Raw genomic sequence first — 12,129 nt, forward strand, 5'->3', positions numbered from 1 at the left:
CAAAAAGAGATCACAAGGCTAATGAAAAGGGAAGGAGGAAGCTGCAGAGATCAGAATTTCAGAGATTTTGGGGTCAAATAAACTGCTCTAGAAGGAAAAAGGGCAAAAGTAGAGGGACAAGCAGGACAGAAAGACTTTTGAGACAAAGAACAGAAAAAAGAGCTTAAGGAGTGAAGGATGAACAAGTGTCAGGAAAAACACAGAAAAAGAAGGCTCCTGCTTTCTGCACAGGGGAGCTGTGGAGGAAAGCGTCAACTTTGCTGGTCAGACCAGAAACAGATGTGCTGTGTTCTCTTTATGACGTGTGCTATGACCTTTATCTGGTGTATTTGAGGAAGGAAATACACAGTTCCATGCAGCACCAGATGAACATCCAGTGGGGGACCAAAATGATGCTTTATGGAAAGATAAATTATAGTGTTCTATCAAACAGTATAAGCAACCATTTTCAGATCTATAATACAATTCTACTATCAGAAGGATGATCTCCCTATGGTACAAATTCAGGAGTAAGTACCATGTGATGCACTATAACCATGGAAACCACTGTTTTATTCAACTAAAGACTAAACAATTGCTTTTTTATGTTGAGGGTTGCTATTGCATCTAATGTTACTGCACAAAAATCGTACAGCCTTGTATTTTCAAACAGATTTCTCTTCTTCAAAAGACTTGTAGACTATATCAACTCTCTGTCATTTAAACAAATGCTCTTCCAAATGGACTATTTGGAATGAGTCAATGATTTCACCATTTAGGAAGATTGATTTAATTATAAAGGCCATTAAACTCCATGCTAGGGAAGTAAAATGAATATTTTACAACAGAAAAATCTATAGGAGTATAATGATGTGGAAGACCTTGCAGTGAATAATTTTTTATAACTGTGCTCAGAGAATACTGGGTGAAACTTAGGGTGTCAAGGGCAGGAATATGTCCCATAGGCCATACATTGAGTGGTTAATCACTACTACATGGAGGTTCCCAACAGCAGTAAATTCTTTGGGCGGGACTTATCGCTACTAACATTAGAAATTTTTAAACTAAAAATGTGTAACTCAGCAGGTTACACAGACTTCTTTTATAGCTCATAGAAGAGGAAGAGAAGTTTCTTTACATCCTACACACAAGGCATCTAGAAAGATACCTGGATGAGTGGCATCACTGAAGCCTAATTCTTGTGGAGGGGATGCTGCTGCCTCCCATCAGTTCCAGGATATGCCTTGAAACCAAATGAAACATGCACTCAGGATGCCTGAATTGGGTAAGGAGCATTCAGTACACCCACAATCTAACATTGCCTTTAACTTCTAAAGCTTTGCAACCCACTTTTACCTCTTATGTTGATGATTTATGGCCCATTTGAGACCCTTGTTTTGCTTTATGCTCACGATGCCACTCCTCTGCTCTGGAGTTACTTGCCTTCCATGAGCTCTTACAGAGTTAGAACATTTCTGTGTCTCCTAGAGTAAGGAGCTTGCACAGAAAGGTCAACACAGGCATTTCCAACACACACACACACAACTCTCCTTTGTGAGAGTGAAAACTTTTAGATGCCAATGAAATCAATCAGGCTACCTTGGTTCACACCACCTGCTGAGCTGGGTCTTCGCTTCCATTATGTCGCTACACGCACTCCTCTGACGATGGACCTATGATGAATTTGTACACAGCACCAATGTCATGACACATAAATGCCCCTTTTCTCCTTCCTTCCCACTTCTCCCAGCTGCTGCTGCCACTGTCACTAAGCAAAAAAGCACCTTAGAAGGCTGGAAGTGGTGAGATGTCACTGTCAGCAGCACAGAAGAGATGTTGGCAGAAGGCACAAAGAAGTCTTATCATTTATGGACTGAAGCACAAACAAGAAATATGTACTGTGTTGGACCAGAAGAAGGGGAAAAAATGTCTTTGTGTATTTCCAAAATAAGAATTTATTGATGAAAATGCTGAAGCTTTAAAAAAAATGTATTTTTAGGTAAACTTTTAAAAAGCACCTAGCATGAAAAGACACAGTCTTAAGCTGTGCCAGGGGAGGTCTAGGTGGTCATTAGGAAGAATTTCTTCACAAAAGGGCTGTCAGACATTGGAGTGAACTGTCCAGGGAGGTGGTGGAGTCACATCCCTGGGAGTGTTTAAGGAAAGCCTGGACTTGATTCAGGCTATGGTCTGGATCACAAGGTGGTGTTGGGTCATAGGCTGGACTCAATCTCAGAAGTATTTTCCAACCTAGCTGATTCTGTGATTCCATGTAAAACCAAAAGCTCTTCTGAAGATGTGGGAGAAGGAAAGATGAAAGTTGATTAGAGACTGTCCTGCCAGCAGGAACTATGTTACAGAAGATAAGTGAAGCTTTTATCCTGTTAAAGAGAAGATAATAAATTGAACATCACAGTGGAAGAAAATAAGAATTTATGCTGGAGTGGGAAATTACAGTGGCCTTACAATTATTAGCACTGGATTATAGCAAGGCTGATTGATTAAACAGATTTTACTACTGGTAAGTAATAAATCTCACTGTAATGAAAATGTGGGGTTCTGAAGATCATCATTAACTGTACGATAGCTTTACATGACAGAATCACTGCGTCCTTCTGAATGGGAAAATCAGCCACATAAATCCACTATTTGATTTCCACTTAAAAAAACCCTATAAATGCAAATATTCTGTAGGCATATACGCTCATTTATAACACTTTACTCAAGGTTGTATTGACATTGCTATTCTTCAGCTTTATTTTCCAAGACACACATCTCAGCAGCACTTGAAAGCCTGCAAGTTTTGCACAGTGTGCATTCTAGGACTCATTCACCTTCATCCAAGAAAATCCTGACCATGCAGAAAATAATTTCTCTATCCTCCTAAGCACCCACCATACACAGCTAAGTGTGCTCTCACTCAGCACACACATGTTTACAGCGTTGAGCCAGATGGTGACACCTTTCCCTTACCTGGTTGCAAACATTGCTCTCAAGGATGAGAAGGTTGCTGCATCTTCCTTCAGAGCCTTTAGTTCATTCCGTAGCTTGGTCATGGTCTCAGTCACCATTGCCTTTTCATTTTCATATTTGTTCTTCAAATTGGCCAGTGCCACTTCAGCTGTCTAAAAACACAAACAAGGACAGGTGCTTATGAGACAGAGATCTGAGAACAGCTAAAATCCCACGCCTGATTTTGGTTTTGATGTCATTCATTCACACAGTAAAAGAAATTAAACCTGATCTTCACTGGACTGCACACTTTAACTTCTTCTTTTAAGTTGCACTCCATGAAAGCAGGAAAAGGAGAAAGCAGCTGAAAGAACAAAGCCCATTTCAATGGCAACAGCTCAGCACCTCAAGTATCTCTGCAAAACTGTGCAGCTATATGTGGAGGGCTCAGGCAAGTGAGTAAAGTTACCACAGGAGCTGCAACCACCTTGTTTGAGCTGCAATAAACAACCAAGTGTGTCCCCTGGCACTTTGCAAACAGGACACAGAGCACATGAGGCTCAGCCTCTGCAGCCAAGTTGTGAATCACTGTGTTTGGCCTCAAGCCTCCTGCTGGCTGAGGCTTTCCTTGGGCACAGGGATGGCCAGGACCTGGCAGCCTGATTTATGCCTGAAAACTGCCAATGTTCACTGCTGTGCAAACCAGCATTATTTTAGCAGTTTTAACCACTAAAAGAAAAAAGCGTAAATTACAGTCTTCATTTAACAGGAAAGCAAAGCTTTGTATTTGTCCCATTCCTAAATTTTTGCTGCACCCTTCTGTTTTCAATTTCATCCATTAAATTACTTTCATTTACTACTGTACTGTTTTTAATAGTTACATTTGTCTTATCTCTGCAAGACTTGAACATTCTGCTTTACTTATGAATTTAGTATCATTTTGAAATTCTTCAAAATACATAGTTTTATAGAGGCTTTATACCTGTTGCTGCTTGAGACATTTAAAAATATTGCCTTTGAATAAAATGAAGAAAAATTTGCTTCCTTTTACATTTATTCAGAGGGTGTTATGGTTGTTTTTTGCACTTCATTTAGTGCATAATAAGCTGCAGCAATTCACACAGGCAATTTCCTCTGTTAATCTTATGGGCTCTTGAGCCACCACCAGGGGAGAGAAGGTTAGAAGAACATTAGGTTGAAGCAACTTGCAAGGGAACAGGACAAAAGATGGTAATGTCCAAACAGTTGGAAACCGATTTCAAACCCAGTTTTCCAAAACTCAATACATTTCCCATTAATGATGTCTCTTAACAAAAGGGCACATTAGAATCTCCTATAATTTACAACTTTATGCATTTGTGTCTTGTTAAACAACAGCATTAAAATAATTAATTTTTTTAATTGTATACTCACCAATAATACTTTCTTACTTTCACACCAATTTACATTAAGAGAACATATTTTTAAAGGGCAGTAGTGACCATCTATCATTTTAAATAGATACGTTTTTCCAATCCAGATTTGAAATGGTAAAATTATCAATCACCTAGGGATCTATTTAAATCAACTCTGCTTTTTTCAACCTTGCTGATATATGCTTTGGTGCAGTGTAGGATGGTGGACACCAGCCTAGGTCTGGGCAGGATAAAGCAGAAATAACCAGCTTTTTGTCTGTTTTCAGCTGTGACCAAAAACACGCACTCATAAATTACAGTAATTTACACATCACTGAAACTGTGCACAATGATCAGACAGACCGTGATCCCCATGTTTTAGTTTGGGTGTCAGGGTAAGTTAATGAATGTGCAACACTAGAGGATGAAAATATAGTTTGCTTGCTGAATAAAAGTAACAGAGGAAGGACTGGGTCAAATCTTCAAACATTTTTTTCTTCCTATTAAAGTTTCCTATAAAACAACATAGAGAAAACAAAGCATAAGTTTCAAATTCTATGGAAAATACTTCATGTCTCTCCATGCACCAGCCAAGCTGCTGAGGATCTCCCTCCTGAAAGTCTTCAAAGTTAAGAACAAATGGGCACAAGTGCTCTGCTAGAGAAGCAAATAAAACTAAAAAAAAAAAGGTACGTTTAGTAGCAAAAAAAAGAAGGGGAGCACAAGCTGAGGAAGCTTCTCTTGGAAATTTGGGGAGCCTGAAGAGACAGGAAACTTGCCTGAATCCTGAGAACACCCTGAAGCCTGAATGTGTAATGGAGAGTGAGACAGGGGATAGAAGAGGAACTCAGCCTCCATCTCTCAGAGACACATAGTGTGTCTCGTCACCTCAGCTGGACTGTCACACTGTGCCAAACTAACAGGGACAAAATGAGCTGAAGACACAGCTTCATGTTACTCCTCCTCCAGTGCCAGCTCTTGTTGAAATTATTTCTATTTGTTCCCCACCTCAGCCAATCCCAAAAATTGTACCCATTGAGCCGTATATGCCTGGTGATGCCTGGTGCCAGTTCCATAGGATAATCTAGATTTAGGTAATCTAGAACAGTGTATACAGAGCATTCTCTGAAAGGAAGGATGGGATAAATAAAAGCCTTAATCTCCAAGTAGTGGGTGCCACGAAGAAGCAGGTGCCAGGACCTAGCATTTTTTTAAAGCTGTGGTTAAAGGAAAAAAATGAATCAGAAAAATCAGAGAATTTTTTCCACATAAAAATGCAATCTCGCAACACACATGTAGATGGGGAACACAAGAAAAAAATATGAAAACACAGGAAAAAAAAAAGCATGACTATTCTTCAGTAAAGGATGCAATAAGACAGCAGAGGTGCTCATGACACTGTCTTGTCAGACCAGTCATGCTGAGGAACTGGGCAAGTGAAGTACCCAGGCTCTCAGCCAGCCACCTACAGACATGGGAATGACGGCTCAGAGTGCATTTACTCTGGAGAAGTCACCTGGAATTGATGGCTATCTGTGCATTTACTGTGGAGAAGAAGTCACCTGGAATTGACAGCAACACCAGCAGGGAGCAAAGAGCTCCAAGGCCTGGACTCCAGCAGGGTGTGAAAAACTAGTGAGGAAAAGAGAGCTGGGGAACACACAGAGCTCAGCTCCCTCCCCATCCCCAAAGCCCAGCCCTGGAGGTGAATAGGCTGAGGTCAGCACACAGCTGAGCCCAGGACCTCAAGCACTGCCAGAACTAACAGGGTCCTTTCCACCTCCTCTGTATCCTGACAGAAGAGATGTTTGCCCAAACTCAGCCCAAAGGTTGCCATCTTCCTCCTGAAATCTGTGAACAAATCTCATTTTCTAAGGCAGCTTTGTATCCCATTTACTTTTTATCAGCAGTGTGAGAAGCAGACAATTTAAAATAATTGTTAATAAATATTAAATCCTACACTGATAGGATTTTTATGTCACACATGGAAGCAGAAAACTAGCCTGTATTTTTAGAGCAGAAGTTGTATGGGGTACCTTGTCTTTTCATCAAGCCTGTCTTTCAGAGCAGAAATTCTACTGTGTTCTGTCCATATAGTATCAGCATTAGTTTATAGATAGGTAAAATTCTGTATGTCTGGGGTTTTCAAGGTATTTTTTCTGAAGGACTTTTATGGGTATTGCAGTTATGGAAGCTGCAGACACCATAGTTAATAGCTAATGCAGACGTGAAGTTCGTGCTGACTCGATTCTGTCTCATTGAACTATTTATCTTTGAAAACAACTGATCAGCTTTCCATCAGAACTTCAAGCTATTAAATTCCCCTCAGAGGCAACTTTGCTTTCTGATTAGAAATCAAAATCAAACCCATTATTGAACCAGTCCTAAAAGTTACTGCATCATTAATTTGGTTTTACTTTCTCATTTATGCTACTTGTTAATGTTTATTGCACCAGTCAGGTGCAGACATGGTAATTTGGGCTATGAACAAAAGGATACATAAATCAAGACAAGGTAAGGAAATAAGCCAGCAAGATCTATTGATTTAATAATCCATTTTCATGGACTAAGGTTTGCACCTTCTTACACCAAATCTTGCTCTCTTTTTCCTGCTAGAGCTTTGTGATAATATAATAATATTTATAAATAATATTTATTTATGAAATAAAAATGCTTATTTGCAAATTCTACTGACCAACACTACATACCAACTGTGCTTCCCTAGTTAAGGGTGTTTCTTCACTAAAATACAGTCCAAAATACCAGACCCAAGGAAGGGTCCCATAAGGGAAAAATATCCCCAGTCTTTTACTGCTTAGAAACTTACTCTTTTGAAGGGGAAGACCACAAGAGAATAAATTTTAACTTCTGGTTTTTTGAACATGAGTCAAAACATGAATTTGGGTTCTGGGATACACTTGAGGCTGGCACATAATGAATGACTCTTCCCCTCTCCAACATTAAATTTCTCCTTCCCTTTACATTATTATGTCTTTTAGCTTGAAAGTTTGAGGAAGCTGATATCAGGATTGCATAAACAAGTATTGCAAGTTTCTGTACCCAGTTGTACAGTTACCAATATCTATGCTGCTCTCTAATAAATAAAAGATTAGTTAATAGCAGCTTCTTAGTCAGCAAATCTATCTTTTCCATTTCGGTGAGCATGCCTTAGGATAATGCATTATTTCTGACAGCAATAAAAGAGTGAGACTGAGATAGATCTTCTGGTAGCAACAAAAAATAAATTATAGCTCTATGCTAATGGGAAAAATCTTTAATTTGGAATCACAGAATGTATACTCACATACATCAATTCCATCTAAATTACATTTTAATTACATGGAAAATCTACATATAATTGCTCAGAGCTATTATTGCATAGCTAGAGATGGTATTTAATTACTTGAGTTAATATTTAACATGTGTTGTATCAGGGAGGGGGGAAAACTATAAAAGACTCAATATATGTTGAAATATTGCTGCAATTTAAAAATCCCCAGTACCCTATGCAGTTACAGATACACCAATCAATTAAAATTGAAATTGTAACTTCAGAATAGTTGACTATTGGGAATCTTAACACTGAAATCCCATCACTGTCAGCAGCTAACAGAGTGCCAAGCTGTTAATCAGGATTCAAGCCCCCATGTGGTGATCACGGCACTGTCTTCAGATGGGGAAAGTGCCAGGCAACCTAGAATGAAAACACTGCCACTGCAGCCTTTTGCATTCAGATTTAATTCTGGGCAAAAGGAGATGCATCAAAGTAAATAAAACAATTTGCATGTTTAAATTTAGATTTTTTTAGAGTTTTTTCAAACCTGGAATCTAATGGATGCTATGGGATTGGTAGACATACTATGCAAAAAAAATTGACAGTACTCTTGAAAAACATAGCAATAAGATGGATTTCTTTTGGGATTTAATATCAAGTACTACAATTTTTGGCTTCTTTTAATTGGTGAAACATCAAAAATAAAATGGGTGAATGAATTCCTCTTAAGATTTGGAGAAAAAAACCTTGAAATAATTCCTGGAAGATTTTTATTTTCCTAAATAGAAGAGCAGACCACTGAGAGCCTCTCCAGAGACGTTCTATTTTGTTTTCCAACCAACAGTTTGTGATAACACCAGCAACATGCCTAGGCTGGTCCCTGCTTACACCTCTGGTGGTCCCTGCCTACACCTCTGATGGGTGAATAGTGGGTGCTGAAAAAAGCAGAACTGAAGTGTTTCAAGAGGAGGTTGGGAAGGGAGGTAACAAAGGCAGGTCCTGGGAGGGAGGGAGGGAGGGAGGGAGGGAGGGAGGGAGTGACTAAATAACCTGTGTGTAAAACCTCTCCACCAATATCCCCCTGGGAAAGCTTGTAAGCGACCTATATAAATACCAGACTTTCCTGAGCGCTTTAGGAGCACCTTACCTGCTTGTTGGCTTTCAGCACTGCCCTCAGGGTCGCGATCTGCTCTCTCTTTGTACTCAGGAGCGACTTGAGCTTCAGGATCTCCTCCATTAAGGCCTCCTTGTCCTTGTCGATCATGGGCGCCAGCTCGCGGGCCGCGGCCCGCTGGCGCGACAGCTGCAGCGACCGGTCCACAGCCTTCTGCAGGTGCTTGATTTGGTCCCTTATTATGGCATTGAGGTTGTAGATGTTCATAGGCTCTTTGCGGATGTCACTGGTGTCAGAGACGGGGGAGGAAGGAGGGGCTGTGATGACAGGAGAAATGGAGGGTGTTTTTGTGGGGCTCTGCTCCTTGCCGGGCTCTGCGGCCTCTTTCGTCACCTGCTCGGTCGGGGTCCTGGCTTCCACGGGCGAGGCCACCCCCCGCCTGGCGAGTCGTGGGGAAAGGAGGCCTCGAGGGTCATCGGGCCCCTTCAGGCTCCCGCTGCGGGTGACTCTGCTCTGCCTGTAATAGTCCAACATGACCCTGTTGGGCGTCTCGTTGTTGCACAGGCAGACGTGGTGGTAGAGCTGAGCCAGCTCCTCGCTGAACGTCACCAGCTCATCCTGGGCAGTGTTAAGGGTGTTGTGGTTTTCGTTTGCTATGCTTGTCATCCTTTGTAACTCCTTCTCCATGTGGACCATTTTTTCCTGGCTTTCCTTGGTCGACTTCTCCAGGCTTGTCACCTGCTCGTCGTACGTCTGGATTCTGCTCTCATACTTGGCCTTCTCTTCAGTGTAGTTTTCCACATACTTATTATATTTCTCCTTTAAGGCTTTGATTTCTGCTTTAAGGTCTATCACCTCAGTAACAGCTACTTTGTATTTACATTCCAGGATCTCCAAGCCATTGATGTCCACCTCATAGTCGTGCGCCTCCTCGCCGGAATCTCGGCCCTTCTCACAGTCCAGCTCCACTTTCAGCTCCTTGTTGCTCTGCAGGCCCCTCATGGCGTTGACGTGCTCCGTCAGCCTGTGCACGCGCTCGTGCTGCTCTGTCAGGGCTCCCTTGGTGTGCTCCAGCTGCGTCTGAGACTCCTGGAGGTTGGCCAGCAGAATGGCCTTCTCCCTCTCCACCTGCAACAGAGCCAGAGTGAGAAACCCAGGGTCTCTTCCTACCCATGCCGAGCACCAAACTCTGCAGCCCCAGTCACCTCTTCCACCCCACCACTGCCTGCAGCTTGAGGGCTTCTGAGAGATTTTAGCCATGTACACCTACACCGTAAAATTAATTTATAGAGCACTGTGTAACTTTCAGAGGTTTAGCGAGTCCCAGCCTCTGTTACAACTTCCAATACCACTAGATCACAATTTTATATGTTGCCCACTGAAGAATTACCAAGTGCCCAAGCACTGCCTCATCAGCTAGAGTGATGGTACAGGATTTATTAGGACATATGCTCCCTGAACACAGAAGCTGCATCACTGTCGGCTGTAAGCCATTTCTCAATAGAGTATGAATTTATATTTCACTTTAACAGTTCTACCAATCTTTCACAATATTCATTTATAGCTTTGAACTGCTGCATATTTTCATTAAGGCAAATGCAGTAAAAAACTGGCTGTGTACATTTCCACAGATTGAACAACGTAGCCTGTGGAAATGTAGCACAGATCACACAGTTAACACTGAGCACATGCAACTCCCAGGATTGCCCATCCCCAGCACTTCTCTGCAAGCAAAATCCATCTGTTTAAATTCAAGCCAGAAAAAGTAGGACTTGTAGTGTAACTAACAACCCACTGGTTGTGACCAAGTAAGTTTCTTTTCAAATATCCACATAGAAAAGTGGACACTGAACAACAGATGACATCATGAAGGACACCTCTAGAAGTTTTGATGCACAGCAATTTTAAAGCAAGTGAACAAGACAAACTTACAAGTTTGATCTGCTCAGGTATTTGCTGCTCATCATAACAACCCTGAAAGACTTCCAAGGTTTAAGTATAATGCTCCAACTTTTTCCTGTGCCTTTGTCCTCTTCTGAGGAGTCAAGTGGGAAGCAGAGGAATGCTTACAGATATAAGATCCTTCTTCCTGTCATGGCTTCTACAATAAGACCCTGAGCCTACCAGGTTTACTGATCTTCTCTCCCCCTGTTGCAGTATCTCAGCACATGCAGTGAAAATAGTACTTCCCTTCAGAAGTGCTGAAATTATTAATTCTGAGAATTTAAAGTTTTCAGTTATGAAGAAACCTTTAAAAAAAAAAAAGCAGACACAAACTTTCCTTCCCCATCAGTAATATGTGGAAAAGAATCAAATTAGCCACGACACATCTTAGTAAAGGAAAAGAAAAGCCTTTGAGAAACTGAGGTGTTAATACCATCTCAAAAAATGTTCAGAGCAGTGCTTCAAACTCTTGTTTCCTCTTAACCAGGCTTTTGAGCCATGGCTGCTGCTCAGAAGTACTAAGATACTGGAGCACACAGCGATCCCTTGGTTTCACAGACAAGCTCTCAAAACGTGGCCTCCACTAGGATCTGCAATCAATTGCAGGCAGAAACATATAAATAAAAATAGAAACCATGATAAAACATCTAAAAAAATCAGCCTACTTTTCTTGTATACAGGGGACTGATGCCTTAAGAATTAAAAAAACAGGGCCAAATCTCATCATTATTTTATGATCCAGGAAGAGTTTATCTCTTTAGATATGAAGCGTTCCACTTTTGGCACTACATCATCAGTGCAGAAGAGGACAGCCAAGAACTACAAGTATTTTGGCATCCTTCTCCATTTTTCGTTCCCCCAGTATGTCTGCCACCCTCATTGTTGCTCAGCCCCCATTTCAGCCCGCTCTTGTTGAGAATATCCCAAATAGGGTAAACTTCCCTTTTGCCAAGTGCATCTTAAAAGTGGCCACTTTCTATAAATGTCCTGGTCAGGCCTGTCCTGGGGACCCTCAGAGATCAACCCAGCAGGAGTCTCTTTACCTGCTTTCCTCTTTTTTTCCACCAAGCTGCCTGGCCCAGGTCTGCTTTCCCTAGAAACCTTCAGCTGAACTCCAGTTGTTACCACTTGGTATTGCAGGCTTCAGTGTTAGTTACACTGCCCTCAGGTGAGCTATGCATATGCACAAAAAATCTGGGTTTTGGCTAATTAAAGGATCTTCTCACCTTATAGTGAGAAATTGTAGTGATAATAAAGAACCACATATTACACACCAAGGGCAGTTGGCTTATTAAAGTGTATGGGTCCACTGTGGGCATGTTCACACCAAAGGAGCCAATTCATTGTAGATTGCACCCATGTAAATATAAATATTTATTTTTAATAATATTTATTATAATAAAGCCTTTCCTTTGAGAAAACACCTGTGTGTTAAAGCAGCACAGTGCTTCAGTGCCTGCTTAAATTCATCA

The 12,129-nt window shown here is 41.2% G+C and overlaps 1 protein-coding gene across 5 annotated transcripts in view; it reads right to left on the reverse strand.

The window, feature by feature from the left end:
- BICD1 (BICD cargo adaptor 1) overlaps positions 1-12,129 on the reverse strand; it is a 166,510-nt gene that overhangs the window by 27,409 nt on the left and 126,972 nt on the right. For all 5 annotated transcript variants that reach the window (XM_084206518.1, XM_084206519.1, XM_084206517.1 and 2 more), the window contains exons 5-6: positions 8,747-9,841; positions 2,953-3,104 (exon numbers count right to left, since the gene is read on the reverse strand). In XM_084206518.1, coding sequence (XP_084062644.1) covers positions 2,953-3,104; positions 8,747-9,841 — 1,247 coding nt within the window. The remainder of the gene's footprint in view (positions 1-2,952; positions 3,105-8,746; positions 9,842-12,129) is intronic.

The sequence above is a fragment of the Fringilla coelebs genome (assembly GCF_963513975.1).
Source record: "Fringilla coelebs genome assembly, chromosome: 5".
Taxonomy (NCBI): Eukaryota; Metazoa; Chordata; class Aves; order Passeriformes; family Fringillidae; genus Fringilla; species Fringilla coelebs.